Source organism: Anolis carolinensis, chromosome 2, assembly GCF_035594765.1.
Source record: "Anolis carolinensis isolate JA03-04 chromosome 2, rAnoCar3.1.pri, whole genome shotgun sequence".
In the NCBI taxonomy this organism is placed as follows: Eukaryota; Metazoa; Chordata; class Lepidosauria; order Squamata; family Dactyloidae; genus Anolis; species Anolis carolinensis.
Window position 1 is genome coordinate 173912008 of NC_085842.1, and position 27684 is coordinate 173939691.

Sequence of the window (27684 nt, forward strand, 5' to 3'; positions counted from 1 at the left end):
GGGCATGGAGTTTTTCCTTAAAGGGACAGCCTTCAGAGTTTGAGCCCTTTCTTCCAGGCAAGTGGCTACTTATGTTCCATTTAGTAGCCTCTATATTGGACATTGTAACTGAGTGTACTGAAATACATTGTAACCAGATGTGATCAATGTGCAAACAATGTGTAATTTTCATGCATTTGACAAATAGTTGGAGATGAAATTAATGGCTTCTAGTTTGTCTATCAGATGTTACATTAAACATAGTGATTTCAATCAAGTTTGCCCATATAAACTGGTTAATAAATTTAACATTTCATGATCTCTTGAGATCCTACCATGACCCCTTTTCAAGGTATGTAATCTCCGTCCCTGTTTACAAAGCTTCCTGGTGCAGTTCTTGAACTTCCATTCCTGCTAGTTGTACTTTTTTGGAGAGATTAAATGGGGAACCTCTGGAGGTATATATTTATTTTCCAGGTGTTGGGAGTTGTGTTCTGCCTTCAGATCAGTCATTTAGTGTATTGAGGAAACAAAATATCTGGGGCAGGGGAATTCAAGTTTCTCAGGGCCCTTCCACACAGCCATATATACAGAATATCAAGGCAGATAATCCACAATATCTGTTTTGAACTGGATTATCTGAGTTCACACTTCCACATAGTCCAGTTCAATGTAGAATTTTTTTACAGATGTGTGGAAAGGGCCTCAGACCGCTGAACTCTGCATCCTGCATCATTTTATTACTGTTTAATTGTGTGGTACATAACTTTGAAAGTAGTTACTATACTCCAGAAAATTGGTTTTTGTGACTGTCACAAACTATGTTGAATTGGTTGAGACTCGATGAGATATTTATTGAAAAATATAGAGAAATGTGCTGCAGAAATGTCCTGCAAAAACGGTGAAGTTTTTGCAGTTTAATCAACCTTTCCCATGTTTCAATAATAGAACCAATTAGGAAATGACATTTATAACCCAGGAGCAAAAATTGTCTTACATGGTGCTAACAGCAAACAGGCAGATGATTTGAATATAATGGGAGTAAGTGGTCTAGCTACTTGCAGACAAAACTAACAATTTTAGTTTCCAAAGAAAATGAAATTGTGAATATAGTTCTAATTGCCCAAGGCAATGATAGCTTCTTTGGTGTTTTTCTTGGGCAGGGTTATTCAACTTTTTTTGTTCCTTTTGGTTTGCTTGCACAGAGATCTTCATAAGTTAACATCTTGGCAAGAGCAACAACAAAGGGTTATAATCATCAAATGTATTGTAATCAATAACAGTGAGACATACAAAAGTCAAAACCCATCCCCTTCAACATACACAACTTAAATTAAAGCACGTTGCAGAGAAGAGAGAAAGATCCTCCATGTGTTGCTCCTCTGTGGAGAAGGCAAGCCAAGCTGTTCCTTAAGTGATTCCCACCACCTAGGTAGCTCTCCCCATAAGCTGCTTGAAAGGAAAACTGAAGAGACCAGGAGACTTTCCTGAATGTAGGGTCTTGGCAGCAATATAGAGGCACTTCAATGAGTTCATTTCTCTCCATATTAGCACTCATGGTCTCCATTTCTACAAGTGCCTCCTTTCACCATGTCGCCTTTTCAGTTCTGAATTGCAACTACTTCAATACTAATGATGCTTAAATACATCCAGGCTGGCATTAACTTATCCCTTATCCTCCTTACCACACACCTTATAAAATCACCTGCAATGCTCCCTTGAGAACTATACATACACCACTCCCAATATTTAGCTGTCTTATTTTCCTGCAGGGTTAGCACTGGGAATACATGCTATGTCTACCAAACAGAATAGCTTGCCCACCAACCAGTGCATCTTTGCAGTGCAACCCAATAGCTTATACAATAAAGCATCTTCAGTCATGCAGTCAGAATGAAGCTACCTGTCTGCTATTACCGTGGTGCAGCCATTCAGGGCTCTTCTCCCTTTTTTGTGGGCTGTTTGTCAGGCAGGATAACTGCTCCAAGGTTATACTAGGCCAGGCAGGAGCCCAACAAGGAATCAGCCACACAATAAGTTAAAAACACATTTCTGTGACCATTCTAGTACAGAGATTCTTCATGGTAGAAGAGTCCCTGTCGCTAGAATGTGGTGCGTCCTCTCCACCACCCCACTCAGTCACTGTTGGCAAGCAGGCAAAGCGGGTTTTCATCCTGTCCTTCCAGCCGGCGGCCTCGCTTGTCCACACACCAGCACTGGCCTCTCTTCTGCCCTCTGGATGCCAGGCACTATAGAGAAGAAGGATGTTGATATGACATAGGTGAGAATGCCAGTCAATTGCACACTCTTCAGTAGCAAAGCCAACATCATAAAATATTCATGGTAACGGTAAAGGTTACCCGTGACATTAAGTCTAGTTGTGTTCGACTCTGGGGGGTGGTGCTCATTTCCATTTCTAAGTTGAAGAGCCGGCATTGTCTGTAGACATCTCCTAGGTCATGTGGCCGGCATGACTACATGGAGTGCCTTTACCTTCCTGCCAAAGTGGTACCTATTAATCTACTTACATTTACATGTTTTCGAACTGCTAGGTTGGCAGAAGCTGGGGCTAATAGCAGGAGCTCACCCCACTCCCCAGCTTTGAACCGTCAACTTTTCAGTCAGCAAGTTCAGCTCAGCAGTTTAACCTGCTGCACCACCGAGGGCCACAAAAATATTCAAGACCACCAGGAAAAAGTCTCAGACTTCTTCCCTTTTGATTTGATCCACCAATCCAATGTAGACTTTGGTTTTGATTGAAAGCGGGGAAAGAAATCACGTGGGCTGATTTTATGTCCTATAAAAGATCCCAAAATTGTTACTGTGATGTTCTACACTAGTGTTGGAGCTAAAACTAGAAAACTAAAGAATTACCAGCAAAAGGAAGATTAAGGCAGAAGGGAGGGGGGGGGGGAAACTGGAGGAGTCTAAAAGAAAGTTCACTCTTCCAACCTGCTAGTCAAAACAAAGCACAACATGAACCTTAGATAGGGAATTGAGGGAGATGAAAGTATGTGAAAGGATTCAAAAAGACTTTATGATAACCTGCAAGGATGAGACAGGGCCTTGAATGGAAAACAGAGAGCTCAGCAGGAAGCGGGGAGAGGGGGATGCAAGCTACTGAGAAGGAACAGAAGCAGGCACAAGAACTGATGAGAAAGAACAAGAAGGAAGAAAAAGACTGGACTTTGCACATGTTCAAAGTTCTGACTATATATCCAAACTACACATCTCAGCTATGTGGCACATTTGGCACTCGATGAATTTGCTCTGCCCCATATCTAGTTTCTAATTGGAATAGACACTAAGGGTTTTTATGGGGCACCTAGCCTTAACACTAGTTCAAAGGTTAATGCCACGTGGGAGGGTGTTTGCCACTCTAATGGAAAATGTGCCTTCTAAGTAAAAGATTTGCCTTTCGTCAGCTGCATTCCTCCTCTTGTGCTTTGTGTAAATTGTGGTGCCTCCTAACTGGGATGAGGCAGGACCATAACTGTCATTCAAGAAGGCAATCTCTCCTAATATTTTACTATTTATTTACTTCATTTCTGTCCCTCCCTTCTCAAGCCTGAAGAGGACTCAGAGCGGCCTTACATGTTAGGCAGCAATTAGATGCCAAAAATAAACATACAATAAACAGTTACATTAAAAACCAAGACATTAAAACAATGCAGTTTAAAAAAAAGTTATTAAAATCGTGCTATCCAAAATCATAATCCGAGGCTGTTCAAGCCTGGTGTTTCTTTCTTGCGGATAGGAATGTGTAAGCAACATTGTGTCACATCTCTGCTATTGCACCACTACCATAGTTCCTGATAAAATTCCACTTGAATCTGAATACTGGCAGACCCAGCAGTGCTCAGGCGCCACAATGGGGCATATTTCAATGTCCTTCTAAAATTGAGTAGGTAAAGGTAAAGGTTTTCCCCTGACATTAAGTCCAGTCGTGACCGACTGGGGGTTGGTGCTCATCTCCATTTCTAAGCCGAAGAGCCGGCGTTGTCTGTAGACACCTCCAAGGTCATGTGGCCGGCATGACTGCATGGAGTGCCGTTACCTTCCCGCCGGAGCGGTACCTATTGATCTACTCACATTGGCATGTTTTGGAACTGCTAGGTTGGCAGCAGCTGGGGCTAACAGCGGGCGCTCATTCCGCTCCTGGGATTTGAACCTGGGACCTTTTGGTCTGCAAGTTCAACAGCACAACGCTTTAATACACTGCGCCACCTCCAGGACGCAGTAGACTCTATTAGTAGACTCTAATAGCACCATCCCCCATACATATATGATGGTGCTATTAGTTTCCTAAATTAATGAGAAATTAAAGAGAGAGTGGTATGTCCCAGTGCTCTGGCAATTTCAGCTCTATCTATCTATACCCCCCTCTCTCTATATATATATACATATATATACAGTAGAGTCTCACTTATCCAAGCCTCGCTTATCCAAGTTTCTGAATTATCCAAGCCATTTTTGTATATCATGATATTTTGGTGCTAAATTCATAAATACAGTAATTACAACATAACATTACTGCATATTGAACTGCTTTTTCTGTCAAATTTGTTGTATAACATGATGTTTTGGTGCTTAATTTGTAAAATCATAACCTAATTTGATGTTTAATAGGCTTTTCCTTAATCCCTCCTTATTATCCAACATATTCACTTATCCAACGTTCTGCTGGCCTGTTTATGTTGGATAAGTGAGACTCTACTGTATACATGCACACGCACACACACACACAGTATAGCTGAAATGGCCAGGGTTCCAAGCAGGGCCTTGTAGCATGTGAGCACTGGGCAATACTACTCTCTCATCCAGGAATCCAGGAATAAGCCCTGCTTCCAGGTAAAAGAAGGGAGATGACGAATATTAAGATAAAAAAACATTAAGGAAACTGTGAAGTATTTGGCTTGGAGTGACTAGTGCTCCCTTCAAAAAATGAAAAAAAAAATGTTGTCGAAGGCTTTCATGGCCAGAATCACTGGGTTGCTGTGAGTTTTCTGGGCTCTATGGCCATGTTCCAGAAGCATTCCCTCCTGATGTTTTGCCCACATCTACAGCAGGCATCCTCAGAGATTGTGAGGTCTGTTAGAAACTAGGCAAGTGGGGTTTATATATCTTTGTAATGTCCAGGGTGGGAGAAAAAACTCCTGTCTCTTGGAGGCAAGTGTGAATGTTGCAATTGGCCACCTTGATTAGCACTGAATAGCTCTGCAGCTTCAAAGCCTGGCCATTGAAATCCACAAGCATGTGGACGATTTCAACAGAAAGGAGAAAATCATGAAAATGAACAAAATCTGGCTACCAGCATTTAAAAAAAACCCAAAATCAAGACAGTAAATAATGAACAACATTAATAAAAAAAAAACAGGGGAATTCCAGATAGGAAACAATCAAGGTCAGCTAACACATCCCAACAAAGGATTTCCCCAGGCAGGAAGTAGCCAGGCTTTGAAGCTGCAAGGCTATTCAGTGCTAATCAAGGTGGCCAATTGCAACATTCACACTTGCCTCCAACGGACAAGAGTTCTTTCTCTCACCCTGGACATTCAACAGATATATAAACCCCACTTGCCTAGTTTCCAACAGACCTCACAACTTCTGAGGATGCCTGCCATAGATGTGGGTGAAATGACAGGAGAGAATGCTTCTGGAACATAGCTATACAGCCCAGAAAATTCACAGCAACCCAGTGGTTCCGGCCATGAATGTGAGTGAAATGTCAGGAGAGAATGCTTCTACAACATGGCCATGCAGATCAGAAAACTCACAGCATCCAACAAAAAAACAAAAAAACAAACCTTCAGTTTTGGAGCCTGTTTTTTACGTGCAAATGTAAGACTAAACGCTAGATGGTGCTAGGTCTTGATGGTTGAAAAACCCCTGCACGTCAGAAAAGCAGCAGCACTGGTTGAAAGATAGATGAAGCCTTGAAAATTTGGAACATGTCTATAAAGTAGATCTGCTGTAAAAGCTGAACGTCCAAAAATGAATCAACAAAAAGTGGGGATAGTTTACCAGAACTCTTCACTGCCCGCAAAGGGAATGGGGGTAGTAAAATTGGCTGCCCAGCAAAATAAATTTGGCTGAAAAGCTGATGACATCAAGCAGAGTTTGACCATGTCCTGGAGCCCCCAGATGGCGTAGTGGACTAAGTGACTTGAAGGTTGGATTGCTGACCTGAAAGCTGCCAGGTTCGAATCCCACCTGGGGAGAGTGCAGTTGAGCTCCCTCTATCAGCTCCAGCTCCATGCGGGGACATGTGAGAAGCCTCCCACAAGGATGGTAAAAACATCAAAAACATCCTGGCGTCCCCTGGGCAACGTCCTTGCAGACGGCCAATTCTCTCACTCCAGAAGCGACTCAAGTTTCTCCTGACACGAAAAAAAAAAAAACCATGTCCTTCCTCAACCAACATCTCGCCTTATGGGGTTTGGGGAAATCAGCCCACCTCCCCAAAAGAGTTCCTATGACTGTTCTGATTCTTGCATAAATGGTAGCAGAAGGAACTTTTTTGCTTCCTCTTTTAGAAAGACAATTGCCAGATCGGATTTTTCAGTGAGTCATTTGACAACTGCCTGTTTGGATTTTCCCATTTTTGATCTTCAGCGTATACACAGAAGGAGATTCAGATATGGCACCACATCTAGACCAGTGTGCCAGATACTATGTGGTGTTACAAACAGTCCATGTTGGATTTACATTCAGTTAGTGAAAAAAACTATAAGCTGCCAAGAGGCCTTAGCTTCAAGGCCTTAAAACAGAGATAGTCAACCTTTTACTGTTCAGATATTATTGTCTATGCTGTCAATGGCTGACGGGATTTGTAGTTCAACATCATATGTAGGGCCCTAAGCTGTCCCTAATCTACTTTGAAAGGAAAGCTGCAGGCAAATTAAAAAAATTAAGCAGGAGGTTCTCCACACCACAACATTACTGATGTACCCTAGAGTGCTTTACCAGCCATGTTGGTGTCAATGACAATCTTATACCTCCATTTCCCTTTGAAGAACACTCTGTATCTCCACGCTAAGTGAGCTGCAGCGGCGCAATGGGTTAAACTCTTGTGCTGGCAGGACTGCTGACCTAAAGGTTGGGTTGCTGACCTGAAGGTTGCCGGTTTGAATCCACGAGACGGGGTGAGCTCCCGTCAGTCGGCTCTAGCTTGCTGAGACATGAGAGTAGCCTCCCAGCAGGATGATAACACATCCGGGCATCACCTGGGCAACGTCTCTGTTGATGGCCAATTCTCTCACACCAGCAACGACTTGCAATATATTCTCAAGTCACTTCTGACACACACAAAAAATCACACTTGCACTAAGCTGTAGACTATGGCAACTCACCCTGTTCTCATTCTCTTGAGACATAGCTGAAGAATCTGCTCTTTCTACCAGCCCGAGGTTGGTCTTTATTTTCACAGCTAAGGCTTACCCGTAAGCCCAAGAGCAAGCCCCATTTTGCTGCTGAACAACATTGCTCTCTGTACCTGTTTCCGCCTGTAGAAGCCTTTGGTGTCACAGTTGGGAATGAAGATATCTTCACCATTCAGGTAAAGTGGGGCCTTCAGCTCCTGTAAGATGGCAGCCAAATGCATTCGGCAAGGAGCCTGCTCAAACAAGGTTGGATAGAAGTTACAGTTAACCACTGACATTTGTGAAAATACAGCAAAAAGAGTTCTTAAAGACATACATGTATTCAATCTGAATTTGATAATATTTCAAAATGTGGGTATCTGGGCTCACTTAAGGAATCAATATTCTTCAGAGAGGCATGATATAAAATGAATACTGGTATGTTAGGAAGGTGATATTGACAAGCTGGAAGGTTTCCATAGGAGAGCGACGAAAATGAACACAAGTGTGGATACTATAAATCCGTATGAGGAGCGGCCCATGTTGTCTCTTCCAACTGTGATTCTATGAACATGATTACAGCTTGCTTCCCTGACATGCTGGCTTTCTAGAGGCAAGGAAGGTGAGTTTATATGCTTTAAATCTCTTGTCTTGCTTTCTGAAGATGTGCAATCCCAGAAGGATTATGCACCATAATTTTCTGAAAGGCTATATTATAGGAGTTTGGCCAAGGTTGGGAGGGAGAGAGGGAAGGAAGAGAGTGAAGCAGGCGGATAAGAGCAATTTGGAGGCATCCCTGTTCTTTAAGACTCAGTATTATTGTAGGAAAGGTTGCACAGAGACAAAAGCTCTCAAAAGTTACTTTTTGGAGTACAGCTACAGGAATTCCCCAGCTAGCTTGGCCAGTAGTCTAGTGCATTTGTATAGAATTGCTACCTGTTTCTCTTTGTCCCATTTGTATGGCCCCGTTTCCATCCACCACTTCCGGAAACGGGCATCTATACAAATGAGCTTTTCTGCCCAAGGTCCAAAAATACTGAAGATTTTTTGGGCCTTAGGTGGCAAACCGCCAGAGCCTGTCAGGGCCTGTGGGCCCTGCCAGCCAGGGCCTATATCTGAGCGGGCCCGGCGTTCAGCTGTAGGCCCTGCCTGTCAGGCCTACTAGCATCAAGCGCTCAGCAGGCAGGGCCTACAGCCAAGCACTCAACGCTCATAGGCCTGGCTTGCAGGGCCTACAGCCGAGCACCCGACGTTCATAGGCCTGGCTTGCAGGGCTTACAACCGAGCACTCAACACTCATAGGTTCGGCTTACAGCCGGGCCTGTGAGCATTGAGTGCCCAGTGCTTGGCTGTAGGCCCTGCCAGCCAGGGCCCACAGCCAAGCACCAAAAACCAGCTGACAAACGGCTACCATCCCCCCCCCCCCCCTTATTTCCGTTTTTCTGCTACTTTCATTCTGGAGGAGGTTGTACTGTTCCGTGCCACCTGAATAGATGGAATGGTACAAAACCATGAAAGAAACAGATGAAATGGGATTTGGACCAAACTTTAATGGCTAGTAAGCTGTATTTCAAAAACTTCTCAAACCAGGATGGTAGCATGGCAGTAAGGCACAGACAGGATGGAAAAAGCAGATGTGGTACCCAAGCAAAAGCCTTTCACACCACGCACCGTATCAAGATCCTCTTTGGCATCACTGTTGATGGATAGCTGCTCTAGCTGGGCTTTGCCCACAGGAGCCTCTTGTAGTGGATCCTGGCTCTGCAAGCGGAGTGGCTCTGGAGTAAAGTGACTTGCTCCATGGTTCTCACCTGGAAGAAAATATATATATAGATTTCAGCACTATTGTTTTCTGCATCTTCAAGTCTTTTTTTTTATTATTTAGGAGGGTTTATTTTTTGGAAAAGTTTGTTCAAAGAATTGCTGTTCTTGCCTTCCTCTGAAGCTGAGAATTTGTAACTTGCCCAAGATCACCAATTAGGTTTCCATGGCCAGGTGGGGATTTGAATCTGAGCTGTTAGGCTCAAAAATAACCCTCAGTTAGGTTAATTCCACAAAAATACAGAAGAGTGCCAGGAGTAAACTCCATAACCAGCAGAAACTTGATGGCACAAAAACTTGTGCAGTCCAGGGATGAAACCCAACAGATTTGAACCCTGGTCTCCCAGCGTCTGAGTAGTCAACCACATTGGCCTTGTATGTGTCAGTATGAAAATTGTTGTGTTTCCTCCAATTCCAACCCATTTCAGCATGCCAAAAAGTCTGACACTGTAACTGCCATCACTCACTGCTATGAAATCCTGGGAACTGTAGTTTGGTAAGGCACCAGCATTATTTGGGAGAAAAGGCTAAAGACCTTATAAAACTCCCATTATTCCATAACACTGAGCCACAGTTGCTAAAGTCTACAGTATAGATATTCCCCTAGCCCAACAATTAAACCATTACACCATGCTGGCTCTTTGGTGCTGAAGACACCTTCTAAAAAGGCAAGACAAGTGATTGAAAGATCACCTTGAAGCTAGAAACATCCTAACTCTGCACTGTGAACTAAGAACAGAAGCATGAAAAATGAAGCCAATCTTGGGAAACAACTTCAGCTTTGGAAGGATGCTCTCCATCTGTTTTTCCATTCTCTTTGGCAATATGGGTTAAACATCCCTTATCTGGAAATCCAAAATATTCCAAAACATCTACATGGGTGGCTAAGATAGTGACGCCTTTGTTTCCTGATGGTTTAGTGTACCCAAACTTTGTTTGATACATAAAAATTATTAAAATATTTTATAAAATTATCTTCAAGCTATACATCTAAGATGGATATGAAGCATGAATTAAATTGAGTCCCATTTCCAAGCCATCTCATTATGTACATATATGCAAATGCAGGTATTCAAGCCACCCCTCCCCCAAATCCAGAGATACTCAACCTGTTTGTAACTGGTAAAACATTCTCCATTCACCTCTAGATGGAGCAAGGACAATTTGAGATTCCCTGATGTATCAATGATGGCTGACAGGTGCATCACCATTTAGTCAAACTACAGCTTTATGTTCAACTCTGTGAGTGAGCAAAAGGGAGACAGAACAGGATGCTGTGTAAGGATGTTCACTAACAAAACCTGTAGTGTAAAGGGAAGATGGCTGAAAATCATCCTGGTAATTCTGGCAGAGAAAACACACACACCTCTTAAGTATAAGAGTAAAATCTGTTCCTGTTTGCGATCCCACAACAAAGGAGATCAGATAGCAAACAGGAAAGAGAGGACACAAAGTTACAGTCAACCACATTGGCCTTGTATGTGTCAGTATGAAAATTGTTGTGTTTCCTCCAACTCCAACCCATTTCAGCATGCCAAAAAGTCTTGTCTGGCAAAACATCAAGGCAGGGCTACAGTCATTACAGCTTTTTCTGCACTACAGTAGTATTGTGTTTGCAAAACTGCAATGGCAAGGACAGAGCTGCATCAAGCCTTGTAGAGACATGGCTGAAGAGTGTGGGGATTCACTAAACCCCTTCCTGCCTGTTGTGTGCCTTCAAGTTGTTTCTGACTCACAGAAAACTCTTGTCTCTTTGAAGCAAGGGTGAATGGTGAAATTGGCCACCTTGACTAGCAATGAATGGCCTTTCAGCTTCAAAACCAGACAGCTTCCTGCCTGGGGGATTCTTTGTTGGGGGATGTTAACTGGCCCTGATTGTTTCTTGTCTGGAATGCCCTTGTTTTTTTAGTGTTGCTCTTTATTTCTGATTTTAGAGTTGTTTTAATACTGCTAGCCAGATTTTGTTCATTTTCATGGATTCCTCCTTTCTGCTGAAATTGTACGCATGCTTGTAGATTGCAGTGGCTTCTTTGTGTATTCTGACATGGTGGTTGTTAGAGTGATCCAGCATTTCTGTGTTCGCAAATAATATTCTGTGTCCAGGTTGGTTCATCAGGTCTCCTGCTATAGCTGACTTCTATGGTTGAGTTAGTGCCTTTAATGTTCCCTGATTCGTGTTTGGGTGCTGTGTTTGAAAACAGGGGAATTCCAGACATGAAACAATCAGGGCCAGCTAACACCTCCCAACAAAGGATTCCCCTAGGCAGGAATCAGCCAGACCTTGAAGCTGCAAGGCTTTTCAATGCCAATCAAGGTGACTAACTGCAACATTCACACTTGCCTCCAACAGACAAGAGTTCTTTCTCCCACCCAGGACTTTCCACAGATATATAAACCCCACTTGCCTATTTTCCAACAGACCTCACAACCTCTGATGATGACTGCCATAGATGTGGGTGAAACATCAGGAGAGAATGCTTCTGGAACATGGCCATACAGCCCGGAATACTCATAGCAACCCAGTGACTCTAGCCATGAAAGCCTTTGACAACACATGTCAAAAGAAACATACCCATGTATACCGTATTTGTGTATATCAACATTGCCACATAAAAAACCGATACACAATGTTATTAATTGGACCAGTAGTCCTCATCCTGGGAGGCCACCATGGCCAATGATCAGGGCAGAATCCTTAATCATCCATTGGTCAGAATGGAAATCCCGCCCAAATAAATAAAAATATGTCTGGAGCCTTCCAGGCTGAGAACCACTGATATAGAAATGTCAGATAAAAATATCTTTTCAAAATACAAATGAGAAGTGAATCATGGAAATTTCCCAGGTCCTTTAAAAAAAAAAACCATCTCCAAAAGTAACTGTTACATCAAGTTCCCATTTAAAGCAAAACAAAGCCATCTAATCTATCCTGACAGTTCCATAATCTTGCTACTTCTGATGTCTTAGGCGTGTGCTCCAGTTCTCCTTGGGGAAGCCCCACCCAGCTTGTGGCAAGTTAAATTCATTTCTCCCACTATAATTATCTAGTTACGATTGCCCTTGGGGGGAAATTCAAGGTCTGTCAACAAATTAATGCCTGCCCACCACTAACTTGGCATCACGAATGGGCCAGGAATTTTGGGGTTTCCAAATTTCTATTTGAGACCTGAGAGAGAGTCTGAAAGAGTAGGTTTCCATTGGAAAACTGCTTCCCTTTTCTGCTATTCATAACTCCCAGGTGACACACATAACTCCCAAGATGAGACCCATCCCTATAAAATTCAACCTTAGGCTCAAAATAAGATTTAACATTGCCAGCTCTGTTACTTCAGCTGGTAGGTTTTAATAGAGATGACATGAGATTCAGGACCATCCAGGACCGGCCCAAGGGAATCTTCAGGGGTACGCAAAAAAAATTTTGCGCCCCCCCCCACCGCGCCGCGGGAGGCGTGGTCAGATCTGGCCCCGCCTCCCACACCACGCGTGGGCGCCCTGACCCCGCCCCCACGGCGTGGGGCAGCGCGGGAGGCGGGGCCAGACCTGGCCCCGCCTCCTACGCTGCGTGCGGGTGCCCTGACCCTGCCCCCCATGGCGTGGGCGGCTTGGCCAAGGCGCGCGCGGCAGGAGGTAAGGCCAGAGCTAGCCACGCCTCCCACCCCGCACACCCTGGCCCAGGCAGGCTGCAGCAGGAATCCGGTCCTTCCAGGCCACCGTGAAGGTCTAGCCGCGGCCTGGAAGGACTGGACTCCCGCCACAGTCTGGTTGGGACAGGGTACCCGCCGCGGGAAGCGGGGCTGGCCATGCCTCCCGCGGCGGGCACCCTGTCCCAACCAAGCTGCAGCGGGCGTGTGCTGCGGGAGGCGTGGCCGGCCCCGCCTCCCGCGGCAGCCACCCTGTCCCTACGGCAGGCGCTGCAGGAGGCGGGGCCAGACTTGACCACGCCTCTCGCGTTGCGCGGCCACGCCTCCCACAGCACGGGAGGCAGGGCCAGGGCGCCGGAGGCGGGGCCAAGTGTGGCCACGCCTCCCAGGGGCTCGATAGCGCCCCTGGGAACATGGCGCCCAACGCGGGGGCGTGGCTAGCGTCCCGTGTTGGGCCGGGCCTGGGACCATCCCACAACTTGTTCCCAAACAATACCGGGGGCTTCATAACTTTTGAGAGTGCAAAACTTGAGAATCCTAAACTTTTAATTTGCTGCACAAATTACTGTTTGGCTAAGGAGTTACATAAAAATACTAGCAACAAGGAGAGCACAACTAAAGATGGCACATAAAAGAACAGCTACAGATCCAGTGCTAGACTTGGAGGTCCCATTCAAAAACCTAGGGCCCTTCCACACAGCCATATAATCCAGAATATCAAGGAAGATAATCCACAATATCTGTTTTGAACTGGGCTATCTGAGTCCACACTGCCATATAATCCAGTTCAATGTGGATTTTATACAGCTGTGTGGAAGGGGCCCTAGACATATACATGTCAACACATACCTAAGAGGACTCAAGACCTGTCAAATGCAGACATGGATTTGAGTCATGTTTTCTCCCATGAACTTACTCTTTTCCTTACAACTCTGCAAGAGGGCATTAGAGATCCCTTTCCTCAAGATGTCTTCTGTGAAAGAAATACCAGTGGTTTCTGCTTTTTTTTATATATATATAAAATTTTATTAATTTTCTTGAAATACATCACTACCTCAGTACATTACATATTCTTCTATTCCATACATAATTCATTGCATCAACAATATACGTACATGTATCTTGCATGTTGTTTTATTCACCTCTGTGCCCACCCCCCTCCGAGCCATTTCAATTTGCATTCTCTTTCCAAAATACCATTTCTTCTTGTGGAGGTAATTTCCCATCTACTTCTTTTAAACCATTCTCAATAAATTTTCCCCAAACCTCATCAAAGTCATTTTTCTTCCATACCCCTTTCTTAACTCTTAACCTACAAGTCAACTTATCGTTTATTGCTAATTTCCATAGTTCTTTGTACCATTCTTCTATTTGTATATTTATTTTACCTTTCCAGTTCCTTGCTATCAACAACCTTGCTGCAGTTAGCATGTTATTTATTGCATCCTTCTCTGTTTTTTTCAATTTCTTAACATTATATAATGACAACAATGCAATACTTGCACTTTTTCCTATCTTCATATCCATTATAGTTTCTATTTCTCTAAATACTTTCCCCCAAAATATGTTTACATATTTACATTGCCACCACATATGTATGTATGTGCCCACCTCCTGGCAACCTCTCCAACAATTTTTTGTGGCGTTCTTATTGATGTTTGCTATCTTTACTGGTGTTAAATACCATTTCCAAACCAATTTATAATAATTTTCTTTAACGCGTATCGATAAATTCGTTAAATGTCTTTGATCCCATAACTGTATCCAATCCACTTCCCCTATCTTAGTCCCTAGATCTTCTTCCCATATCTCTCTTAATATTGCATCCTTTATTTTTTTCCCCTTAATTTCAATTATTATCTTGTATATTTTGCTAGTTATTCCTTTCATTTTGTGGCCTTCTCCCATTGCTCTTTCCTTTTGTGTCATTTGTTCAAATTGTGTAAGTTTGCCTCCTTCCCCATTACTTTTTTTCCAATTCTTGAACCATTGCTCTAACTGTAAGCAATGGAACCACGAGAGTTTAGTATCTCTAAATTCTCTCAGTATAGTTTCTTTCTTCATAGCCACCTTTATCCAATCTCCAATTTTGTCTATATTCTTTTCTCTTAGTTTTTCATCCAAAATATTCTTTAGGTTTTTTGGGAATTTCCTATCCATTATTATTGGTGTTAATGTTGAACTTTCTGACAATAATATTTTCTTATATCTATTCCAAATTTCTAGCACATTTCTCAACATTGGGTTTTTTATTCCCTTAATTTTTTATTCCCTTAATTTCTTTCCTTTTTAAATCTTTGAAAAATAAGTTCCAAATTTTTTCCTCTGCTTCTTCCGAATCTTCCTCCAACCATTCCAAATCCTCATTTATCATCCCTTCTATAACTAATCTCATCCTATTTGCTTCATAATATTTTTTAATATTGGGGAGTGCTAGATCTCCTGCCTTCTGTGATTTATACCACAGTTGTTTATTTAACCTATTTTTCTTGTTACCATTGCAATATTTATTAGTCATTTGTTGCCATTTACTTAATTCCTCTTCTGAAATTTGTAGTGGTACCATTCTAAATATAAAATTTATCCTTGGAAGAATTTTCATTTTAACTAACGCTATCCTTCCGAACCATGATAATTTAATATTTTCATATTCTAGTAATTTCTTTTGAATTGCTTTCCTTAAAGTTGTAACATTTACCTCTTCCATTTCATATAGATCCTTGGTTATAGTTACTCCTAAGTATTTTATTTTGTTCTTAATCTTTATTTTCATATTAGCTTGTTTCATAAAATCTTCTTCTTCCTTTTTTGTATAGTTAAGTAATATCATTTCTGATTTATTCTAATTGATTTGTAAACCTGTTATTTTACCAAATGTCTCTAAATGTAATTTTATTCTATCCATTTTGGCACACATATTCTTAATTGTCAATAGCGTATCATCTTACTCTTTTCCTTACAACTCTGCAAGAGGGCATTAGAGATCCCTTTCCTCAAGATGTCTTCTGTGAAAGAAATACCAGTGGTTTCTGCTAAATCCAGATTGCAGATAAAACCCGCTGGCAAAGCTTGAGATTACTCACGGCTTCAGAAGATGATATTGGAAAATAACTTCACCCAGTCTCTGGGCACATATCCTTTTGGCAAATGTGAATCTCCATGAATATGTGGAGACCACATTTGAAAACCACTAGTCAAGAAAAGCATGACCTTGTTAGAAGTCAACTCTTTGAACAAGTGATATTCACAAGCATTAATGTAATGGCACTCAGGCAACTCAGCTGTTAAACTGAAGAACCATGTCTTTGAACTGCCAAGAACAAAGACCTGCCACTACAAAAACATATTTGGTTAGCAGAGGATGGTTGTTTCTTTGCAGTTGTAATTGTAATTGCATTTGCCCAAAACATATATACTCACTTTAAAACCTTTTATTTTAAAATATGGTCTCAGAGATTTAAAAAAGCCTTATTTGAAAAAATAACATATCTTGTTTACTCATAAACATCTTGTATTAATTCACCATACAGGCACATTTCTTACTGAAGTTCAGTTACTGATATTATATAGCTTCTTTGTGGTGAGTACAGAGGGTATCATTTTTAATCAATAGTTCATAGTCTTTAAGTATACTTGTACTTACTGAAGTTCATAAGCATACTCCTATATTGAAGTCAACTTTCATTGAAGACCAAACACATACTGAATACAAAGTGGAGTCCTGAGTCTGAACATGCTCAGTACAATCACATGTCTATAGTCCCTCCCATGCCAAAGAGATAAGTCAAACTGGCAAATCAACATATATAGAATACAGATTAGCAAATACAGTAGTCTCTCACTTATCCAAGCCTCGCTTATCCAAGCTTCTGGATTATCCAAGCCATTTTTGTAGTCAATGTTTTCAATATATCATGATAATTTGGTGCTAAATTCGTAAATACAGTAATTATAACATAACATTATTGCATATTGAACTACTTTATCTTTCAAATTTGTTGTAAAACATGATGTTTTGGTGCTTAATTTGTAAAATCATAACCTAATTTGATGTTTAATAGGCTTTTCCTTAATCCCTCCTTATTATCCAAGATATTCGCTTATCCAAGCTTCTACCGGCCAGTTTAGCTTGGATAAGTGAGACTCTACTGTATATACATTAACAAATAAATAGTGAAAGGCTTGGGAGGTTGCTATTTCCAACAGATGGAAGAAAGATGGGCAACTTTTCAAAGTATTCATAGGCCTCTTCTACAATGCCATATAAAATCCAGATTATCTGCTTTGAACTGGATTATATGGTAGTGTGGACTCATGAAATCCAGTTCAAATGTGAACTATCTGCTTTGATAATCCGGATTATATGGCAGTGTAGAAGGGATCTTTGTGGGCAATGTATTGAGAAGTTCCTGTGACACGTTCCTTGAAAGACCAGAAGTTACTGTATAGGCCAATTATATAGAATTCTGTGTCTGCAGAGAAGATATATTAATCATTACAAGGGGGAAGTATCTGCCTCAAAATACAGGACAATGCTGTGTAAGTTTTACTCTGAAGCAATGCATAGTGTATCCAGCAATCATGCTGTGAGTTTCTTCAACACAGCAAATGTGATAGTATCCCGAGACTGGAAGCACTTCTACTGCACTCCTCTGCATGTCTATTGTGGGCTATGGCCTGCAATGCTCCACAATGATTACTCAGAGGTAACTGTATGCAGGACCACAGTCTGAAAAACCAGTTCAGCATAATTTCCAAGCAATACTTGAGGGTAGCAAAAGCAAAAAAAGGCACCAGACTTTAGCCACAAGTTCATTATAGGGACAGGTAGCTTGGCATCACGTAACACAACTAATAATTAAGACGACTGAGGCTTCTCTTTTTGCCTTGTAAAACTTCACAGTCACAGCTTGGTGCAATGAAACAAGCATTTTAAATCTGCATCCTACTTTTCCTTCAACTAAGCTCAAAGGAGTGTACATGGCTCTGCTTCTCTCCACTTTGCTTCGCAATCACTCCCAGTGAGGAAGGTCAATGTTGAATAAGAATGAGGAGTTTCACAAGGGCTTGAACATGGATCATCAAATTTATTTATTTCTCACATTTATATCCCGCTCTTCTCACCCGAAGGGACTCAGGGCAGCTTACAGTAATGGCAGCAATCCAGGGTTTTCAACTTGTGGCCTAAGGACCCTATGAAATCTGTTGGTGGGCTTCGGTGCTTCTCTGAAGCAGACACAAAAGGTGCTTCTTTAACTTGATTTCCTTAACTTAATTTTTTAAAATTAAGTGATTGGATATTTCCATCCAGTGCCGCCCAAAAAGTAGTTTATTAATGAACAAGCATGGACATAACATTGGAAAGTCATCAGTACAAAGTGGTTCTTCCACCACAATTTCTCAACGAAGGGAAGGATCTGGCACACTTTTCTACTTCTCAATTTGAGTAGAAGAGAATGAATATCTGAGGAGTATGCTGACTACTGTTTCACATAGACCTGTGGGTCCACAGAAGTTTTGGCCTTCAACTCCCAGAAATCCTAACAGCTAGTAAACTGGCTGGGATTTCTGGGAGTTGTAGGCGAAAACACCTGGGGACCCCAGGTTGTGAATCATTGACAAGTCATAGACCTTTATTTGCATCGGAGTCTGTGGCAGATTCCCCTGCTTCTTCAAACCAGATCATGACGGACTCCAGCGCCCAGCAGTCCCAGCCACAATAGCTAACCATGAGGTGCTGAAAGCTGCAGGGCAACAGCATTTCCTTCTATTGCAGGAGAGCCATTTCTTTCTTCAAATCAGGCAGTGATAGTTGGGCACATTTCTTGCCAAGGCACACACATTGTACGCCAATGATACTGGCGATACAATGATACTGATCACATATGCTCTGCTAGTAATGGATGCAGACAAAAACTAGACTTTAAAACATGCATGGACAAATTTTGGCCCTCCAGGTGTTTTGGACTGCAACTCCCACAATTCCTAACAGCCTACTGGCTGTTAGGAATTGTGGGAGTTGCAGTCCAAAACACCTGGAGGGCCGAAGTTTGCCCATGCCTGCTTTAAACTGTCCTACTTGGCTTCCTTTCCTGGCCATTTACTCAAGCTGCTCTTGATGCTGCCATGATGTTTGTTCAGCAGAGAATTCTGGAGAATGCAAATGTGGAGTTTGTTTCCAAAAGGTACCAAATCCCTACCAATAAAACCAGTTATAGGTGGCAGCACATAGTTGGCTATGAGTAATAATGTATTATGTACAAGTCTCGAGCTGTGGCGCAGGCTGGAGAGTAGGTGCAATGAATCACTGCAATGAATCACTCTGACCAGGAGGTCATGAGTTCGAGGCCCACTCGGAGCCTATGTTTGTCTGTCTTTCTTCTATGTTAAAAGGCATTGAATGTTTGCCTATATGTGTAATGTGATCCGCCCTGAGTCCCCTTCGGGGTGAGAAGGGCGGAATATAAATGCTGTAAATAAAATAAAGTCAGAACTATCAAAATTGTTATAGAATCGCTTTGGGACAGATCTTGGAAAAATGCATTTTATAGCATAAGAATGCATAACCTCTATTTATTTATTTACCTTCTAAACTTAATTTTTTCTCCAGACCTGAGGAACCCACATAACAAAACCCAAAAAGAAAGCATAGCACCTCTTTGGTTTAGAATGACTATGACTGGCACAGGAATGCACTCTCATCTCTGCTTTGTTATGCTGGAAATGGGCATCAAAGTCTATCACTATGTAAGAAAATTTGAAAAATGTTTTCTTCCTGGTTTGAAAATGTTATTTCCTGTTTCATTTGACAGTATTTACTTTGAAAGTAGTTGTTATATTCCAGAAACTTGGTTTTTGTAGCTGCCACAAACTATGTTGAATTGGTTGAGACTCTGCGGGATATGCATTGAAAAATGATAGCAAAATGTGTTGCAGGGTGTCCTGCAAAAACAAAGCTTTTGTAGTTTAATAAACTTTTTCCACATTTTTATAATAGAACCAATTAGAAAATTACATCTATAACCCAGGAACAGAAATTGTGTTACACAGTGTAATGGGGAGCAAAGTGAATTAGGGGCTCATCATACCAAGGTATTTATTTAGGGAGTTCCTGGTAGTGCAGTGGGTTAAAGCGCTGAGCTGCTGAACTTGCTGACCAAAAGGTTGGCAGTTTGAATCCGGGGAGTGGGGTGAGCTCTCGCTGTTAGCCCCAGCTTCTGCCAACCTAGCAGTTTGAAAACATGCAAATGTGAGTAGATCAATAGGTACCACTCCAGTGGGAAGGTAACAACACTCCATGCAGTCATGCTGGCCACATGATCTTGGAGATGTCTACAAACAGCGCTGGCTCTTCGACTTAGAAATGGAGATGAGCACCAACCCCAGAGTCAGACACAACTAGACTGAATGTCAGGGGAAAATCTTTACCTTTACACACTTGAGCATATTTGCACTTCAACCCACTTTAAATGCTGTGACTGCCTCCTGCAAAATTCTGAGGTTTGTAGTTTAGGGAGGCCCAGGGCATCTCTGGATGAGCAGTTTATAAGGATGGCTCATCAAAATAAGTGTTGTCTTCTCAGGATCTGACTCACAAATCTCATGTGCTACAAAAACATGGTAGCCTCCAGTTCAGTGGTTCCCAAGCATTGGTCCTTCAGGGTTTAAAACTTCTAACTAAACATCTGCACATGTGCCTTCAAATCTGTCAACTTTCAGAACCCATACATTTCAGAGTTTTCTTAGACAAAGAATACTCAGAGGTAGTTTTGCTAGTTTCATCCTCTGCAAAATAGTCATAAAATAATATAGTTTAAACTAGTTTAAAAGCATGGCTTTGTAAACACACTTCAGATCTTCAGCTTCAGAGTTCTCAGGCATGAAGATACCAAGTCCATAGCCACTTACTGTCTTCTCCACCCTTTCAAAAAGGGATCTGTGCACAAAAAAAGTGGGCAAGGGCATTCACATATGCAAAGTCCCCACATATGGAATAAAGTCAATCCACCATTGGTCATACCAGTTATTAATAACACTATGTAAAACTATTATTTTTGTTCCTGGGTTATAAAAACATGGAAAAAGTTTATTAAACTGCAAAAATCTGTAGCACATTTTGCTATAATTTGTCAATGCATAGTCTCGTAGAGTCTCAACTTATTCAATGTAGTTTGTGGCAGCCACAAAAACAAAGTGTCTGGAGTATAACAACTACTTTCAAAGTAAATACCAGGAAATAACACTTTCAAACCAGGAACAGAAAATTTTTCAAATTTTGTTACATAACGTAATAGGAGCTGGAACTTCCGCCCTTCCCCTTCTCAATTGAACTGTCCTGACACACCTTAAACACAAGTGGATATGCTCATCTATGATTAGTCCAATTCTCCAGATTAGCATAAACATATACAGTAGCTACTTACTGGCCCAAACTAGTTCTGGCAGAAAGTACATGGAAGTCTAACCTAGACTCATAGAAAATATTTCAGGAAAAAAAATGAAGCAGCTATGAGGCTTACTAATTTACTTTTTGAACATCACTGTAATATCTCGTATATGAGTATGTGTGTTTTATCATGTCAGAAGCAAATAGAGAATATACTGCAAGTCACTTCTGTTGTGAGATAATCAGCCGTCTACAGAGACGTTGCTCATGGAACGCCCAGATGTGTTACAATATATATGTGTGTACCATACATATATGTGTATACACACACGTGTTTGTATATGTGGAGCTTGTTTAAAAAACCCAAATCCAACTGATTTTTTTTTTACAGGAATAGAGAAAAACGTGCTGAGGATATGCATTCTTTTGCTATAAAATGCCATTTTCCAAACTTGTGCAAAGTGATTTCACACATTCTGATAGTTTTGATCTACTCCTAGCCAACAATGTGTTCCCACCTATGACTCGGTTTTCAATTTTTTTTAATGTGTCACCTTTTGGAAACAAACTTCACACACATATGTGATTATTCTCTCAGCTCCTGTCAGTGTGCAAATAATGGAAATTCTCTTATTGCTTCCACTTTTTAAAGTGAAAATTAAACTCCTGCACCCACATATTTCATCACTTAATAAAGTGGATTAAGTGTAACTCCCTGAAATGCAGGCAATGTAAACTACAAACACCCAGTTTGCAAGCTTCAGTCTGTAGTGAATCTTTAAACCACAAAGACATTTTATAGCCTACATTCCACCGCAGAACTGGACATAGGAACAGAGATACAGACATTTTTTTCTTAGGGTCCTGCCAAGCAATTTTAGAGACAAGTAAGGTCTTCAATTGCAACATAATTTCCCACCATAAATCTAGGTCATTAAGAGAAAGGACAAGGCCAGATCCTAACTTTTTCTAGTGTTAATGTTACAGCATTCAAGCCCCAGATCTTCCCTACCTGTCCACCGGATAAACTAGTGGATACTTGTACTCAGCAAAGCAAAAGCCATAGTTAACTCACCAGAGTCTTCCCATGAATTCTCCGCCTGGTTGATATCTTCTTAGGTCAGTAGTTCTCAACCTGTGGGTCCCCAGGTGTTTTGGACTACAACTCCCAGAAATCCCAGCCAGTTTAACAGCTGTTAGGATTTCTGGGGGTTGAAGGCCAAAATAATCTGTTGAGAACCACTGCCTTGGGGTATAGGTGTCTCCATGGAGGGGGAAATGACACCAGCGCAAGATTTCTACAAGACGTGCATATGGAAATGGTGATGAAGATCCAAGTAGGAAGATAAACAGTTCTTCTTATATGAGAGTTTTGTACTATGGCCCTTCCTTGTGACAGCAGAGACTTTTGGGCAATAGGCATAATCTTCGAGTCCTTTTATACTACACTAGCTGTGCCTGGCCACGCGTTGCTGTGGCTGATGGGAATCATTTGTTGACCAGTTGGAATAGCAGTGAATAGCCTTGCAGTCTTAAAGTCTGGATGTTTTCTCCTTACGTGAATCGTTGTTTGGTGAGCTGGAATACAATGGAATAGGTTTCCTGCTTGGAAGGCTGGGTACTTGCGTTGTAGGGAAATGGTTTTTTAGCCCCTCCCCCTCCCCCTCCGACCACCATGGGGTCTTCCAGCCAGGCTGACGGCTGGGGGTTTAAGGTCCCATGGAGGTTTTGGACGGGATTTTTTATTGTATCAACCTAGAGACGTGGATGATGGGCTGTGTTGTCCAATTTCAAGGTTGGGGGGCCCGTAGTTTAGTTGTTTTGCTCGGTGCCGCGATGCCATCACTCTTTTATATATATATAGATAGTTGCAATGCTATGATTCTCCTTTGACAGCAACAGTTGCATCCTAAAGGATTTAGAGTCTGATCAGAGACATCAAGGGAGTCCACCCACATTCCATAGGGAGTTAAAGTGGAATCATCGTGCTATAATACTATAGTGCAGTGGTTCTCAACTTGTGGGTTCCCAGGTGTTTTGGCCTACAGCTCCTGGAAATCCCAGACAATTTACCAGCTATTAGGATTTCTGGGAGTTGAAGACCAAAACATTTGGGGACCCACAGGTTGAGAACCACTGCTGTAGTGTGAAAGGGCTCGTTCTCTACAATCTCAAGAAAGGAGCCATTCTCATCTGACAGTCAGCATGTCATTTTTCACCTGCGCAAAAGACATGGCTACTACCTGTTGGCACTATTGAGGACAAGAAAGAAGAGTGGCCATTCAGAAGGAAGAAGAAAAGCTTTAAGAAGCACTTTTCAAGAAAGTGAACCACACTGTTCTAATTTATGAGAGAGACCTGATCCCTTTTATGTTATCTCCCCTCATCATGTTTGCTTTCAAACCCATGCTGCCTCCATGCTGAATGGTCAGATTTCTTAGATAGCAGTGAACAATCCACTTGACTATTTCACCATCCTCATGAGTAAAATGTCAGAACAAAGAATGTGGTGGTGAACATTTTTAATCCACAGCATGGCAAGTGCATTAGTGCTGAGGAACAGGTAAACATCAGCGCCTTTAAAAAAAAGAGAGAGAGAGATGGCCAAGGAGCTAAGTGATTTTTGAAGCACAGCTGCAAGGCAACATCTTTGCAAGAAAGTTATTTGGCTAGACCCAACACACACACACACACACACACACACACACATAGCTCAGTTTGTCATAGTCACACATTTGGATTCAAATAAATTGAAAGAAACAGATCCGGTCTGATCTTGGAAGCAAGGTAGGACTTGGCCTGCTTACTACTTGGAAAGGAAGCCTTCAGCAAAAGCTATATTTCAGAGGAAGGTAATGGCAAACTACCTTTGAGTAAAGAAAACCCAATGAAATTTACGGTATCACCATTAGTGGACAGCCGATGTAAAGGAAAGGAGGCAGGAAGACAGGCACACAAATTCTCCCTTTCTAGGTTTAAAGACACACAGAGAACTAAAAAAAGATTGCAGTGTGAGAACAATAAAAGGCACTGGCATTCTAGAGGCAAACTCAATCCCATGCTGCAGGGGTTCACACATACAGGTTGTTCCCAATTACATGTACATCTTAACGGTTTATAATGCTTGATTTATTTTTGCAAACTCCCCCGTCAAAAAAAGCCCTTACAGATTTTAACTGCAGAGAAGTGTTGCAAAACAACCAGAAGAAACCTTAAAGTGAGGTTTTGCAACTCATCCTGAGCAATGCACGGCTGCACAGGAGTGACGCTTTGAACACGATACCAAAAAGTGTCATTTAAGATGCAGTGTCGAACTTGGATGAATTCCATTGGACAGTAAAGGTAAAGGTTTCCCCTGATGTTAAGTCCAGTTGTGACTGACTCGGAGAGTTGGTGCTCATCTCCATTTCTAAGCCAAAGAGCCGGTGTTGTCCGTAGACACCTCCAAGGTCATGTGGCCGGCATGACTGCATGGAGTGCCGTTACCTTCCCACCGGAGCAGTACCTATTGATCTACTCACATTGGCATGTTTTCGAACTGGTAGGTTGGCAGGAGCTGGGGCTAACAGCGGGTGCTCATTCCACTCCCAGGAATTGAACCTAGGACCTTTTGGTCTGCAAGTTCAGCAGCTCAGCGCTTTAACACACTGTGCCAGCAGGGGCCACCAATTCCATTGGATAACACTTACTTATAAATGCACCACCTTCGTCTTTGATTAACCATCATGTTAGCCATTAAATAAAATGTATGTTTAGGATTTATTTTCCCTTCTCCACCTGGGAACCCCTGGCAAGAAAGAATGAGGGCGAGGGGAAGTCCTCCCTTTTGTGGTAACTACATGGCTGGAATCACTGGCTTGGTGTGAGTTTTCCGGGCTGTATGGCCATGCTCCAGAAGCATTCTCTCCTGACATTTCACTCGCATCTATGGCAGGCATCCTCAGAGGTTGTGAAGTATATTGGAAACTAAGCAAGTGGGGTTTATAATATATCTGTGGAATATCCAGGGTGGAAGAAAGAACTGTTGTTTGCTTGAGGCAAGTGGGAATGTTGTAATTAATCACCTTGATTGTTAGGAATTGTGGGAGTTGGAGTCCAAAACACCTGGAGGGTTGAAGTTTGCCTATGCCTGGATTAACCAGTTAAAATTCATGAACGAACCAGTTTTTCTTTTTGATCTGAAAAATTTTGGGGGTGGTTTGAACACAGTTCCTCATGTTGTGGTGACCCCCAACCATAACATTATTTTTGTTGCTACTTCATAACTGTCACTTTGCTACTGTTATGAATGTAAATATCTGATATGCAGGATGTGTTTTCATTCACTGGATCAAGTTTGGCACAAATATCCAATAGGCCCAGGCCGGGGGGGGGGGGGGGGGGGGGGCTGGGATTTTGATTCCCGGGGGGGGGGGGGGGGGCTGAGTCTGAGTGAGAAGAGAGGATCTACCCTAGCAAACCTTTTGTATTGTTATCCTAATGCCCCCATGCATATGGGATATATTGAGCATGGTGATCAGATCATGATATCAATAAACATAACAGTTTAAATAATAAATGTAAGGCCTTCTCGTGGACCACTCTGAGAATTTGGGGGGGGGGCTGAAGCCCCTCAAGCCCCCCCCCCCCTGGCCAACATGCCTGAATGGGCCCATATTTGAGTACTGGTGGGGTTGGGGGTGATTTTGTCATTTGGGAGTTGTAGTTGCTGGAAGTTCACCTACAAACAAAGAGCATTCTGGACTACACCAACGATGGAATTGAACCAAACTTGGCCCACAGAACTCACATGACCAAAAGAAAATGCTGGAAGGGTTTGGTGGGCATTGGCCTTGAGTTTGGGAGTTGTAGTTCGCCTACATCCAGAAGAGCACTGTGGACTCAAACAATGATGAATCTGAACCAAAGTTGGCACCAATACTCAATATGCCCAAATGTGAACACTGGTGGAGTTTAGGGAAAATAGATCTTGAGATTCGGGAGTTGTAGTGTTTGGAACCCCGGTGGCGAAGTGCGTTAAAGCACTGAGCTGCTGAACTTGCAGACCGAAAGGTCTCAGGTTCAAATCCCTGGAGTGGCTTGAGCACCAGCTGTTAGCTCCAGCTCCTGCCAAGCTAGCAGTTTGAAAACATGCCAATGTGAGTAGATCAATAGGTACCGCTTTGGCAGGAAGGTAACAGCATTCCATGCAGTCATGCTGGCCACATGATCTTGGAGGTGTCTACGGACAACGCCGGTTCTTCGGCTTAGAAATGGAGATGAGCACCAACCCCGAGTCGGACACGACTGGACTTAAGGTCAGGGGAAACCTTTACCTTTACCTTAAGTGTTTGCTAAGGAGGATGAGCGGCTTAAAGAGCTGGGCATGTTTAGCCTGCAGAAGAGAAGACTGAGAAGAGACATGATAGCCATGTACAAATACGTGAAGGGAAGTCATAGGAAGGAGGGAGCAAGTTGTTTTCTGCTGCCCTGCAGACTAGGACGTGGAACAATGGCTTCAAACTAAAGGAAAGGAGATTCCACCTGAACATTAGGAAGAACTTCCTCACTGTGAGAGTTGTTCGACAGTGGAACTCTCTCCCCCGGACTGTGGTGGAGGCTCCTTCCTTGGAGGCTTTTAAGCAGAGGCTGGATGGCCATCTGTTGGGGGTGCTTTGAACACGATTTCCTGCTTCTTGGCAGGGGGTTGGACTGGATGGCCCACGAGGTCTCTTCCAACTCTACTATTCTATGATTCTATGCTGATGGTCTTCGGCGCCCCCTCTAACACCCCCCCCCCCCTCGTGACCCCCCCCCCCAGGGGTCCCGACCCCCAGGTTGAAACGCTGATTTAGTCTCCGTTTGCTGGAGGGAAGGCAAAGGGGTCTGTCTACCTGTCTCACCTGCGTGGGATTCTTGCTGCTGCTGCTGCTCCTGGGTCCGGTTCCTCCTGGGTGCTGCTGCTGCTGCTGTTCCTTCTAAGCAGAGGCCTCGTCCGCGGAGCAGGGCGTGGAGCGGGGTCCTCTCTCCCGGCCGCGGCACGCAGCGCAATCCCGGGGCGCATCCCGGAGTGTAGACGCCGCATGCCTCCCCCGGCGCCCGCACCAGCCCGACGCAGCCTTTGGCCTCCGCGCACGAGGAGGAGGAAGAGGAGGAGGAAGGCGCCTTGCAGCCAGAGCCCCGCGCGAGAAGGGGGCAAGCAGCCGTCGAGGCCAGAGGCAGCAGCAGCAGGAAGAGGAGAGAGCGCATGGCGAGGGACAGCCAGAGAAAGAGAAAGAAAGAGAGAGAGAGGTCCTTGTGGCGCGCCGCAGCAGCGGGGCCCTTAAATGCCTGGCCCGGCCCTCGCCCGCCAGCCAGCCAGCCGGCCGCCTCCTTCCAGGTGCAGCCCGCCCCGAGGGAAGGCAAGGCAAGGGAAGGAAAGGAGGGCAGGCCCCTGGACGGCAAGCCTTGGCCCCCTCCTTCCCCGCTGAGCAAAAGGAGCCCTCCTGCGTGCCTGTTCCTCATGGGGACACAGGAG

The 27684-nt window shown here is 43.1% G+C and overlaps 1 protein-coding gene across 1 annotated transcript; it reads right to left on the reverse strand.

Annotated features, from left to right (window-relative positions):
• Positions 1 to 812: 812 nt before the first annotated feature.
• Positions 813 to 27684, reverse strand: igfbp6 (insulin like growth factor binding protein 6). The gene is made up of 4 exons (XM_062971122.1): positions 27071 to 27684; positions 9012 to 9151; positions 7475 to 7594; positions 813 to 2228 (listed from the first exon to the last, which is right to left on the reverse strand). The coding sequence occupies exons 1-4, from the start codon at positions 27669 to 27671 to the stop codon at positions 2115 to 2117; spliced, it is 975 nt and encodes a 324-aa protein (XP_062827192.1). The 5' UTR covers positions 27672 to 27684; the 3' UTR covers positions 813 to 2114.

Excerpts from the sequence above, each read along its gene's own strand:
- igfbp6 (XM_062971122.1), bottom strand. The coding sequence starts at position 27,671 with ATGAGGAACAGGCACGCAGGAGGGCTCCTTTTGCTCAGCGGGGAAGGA. Across the intron at positions 9,152-27,070 it reads GCAGCAAGAATCCCACGCAG|GTGAGAACCATGGAGCAAGT; the intron begins GTGAGACAGGTA and ends ATTTTCTTCCAG. Across the intron at positions 2,229-7,474 it reads GCTTCTACAGGCGGAAACAG|TGCCTGGCATCCAGAGGGCA; the intron begins GTACAGAGAGCA and ends TCTTCTCTATAG.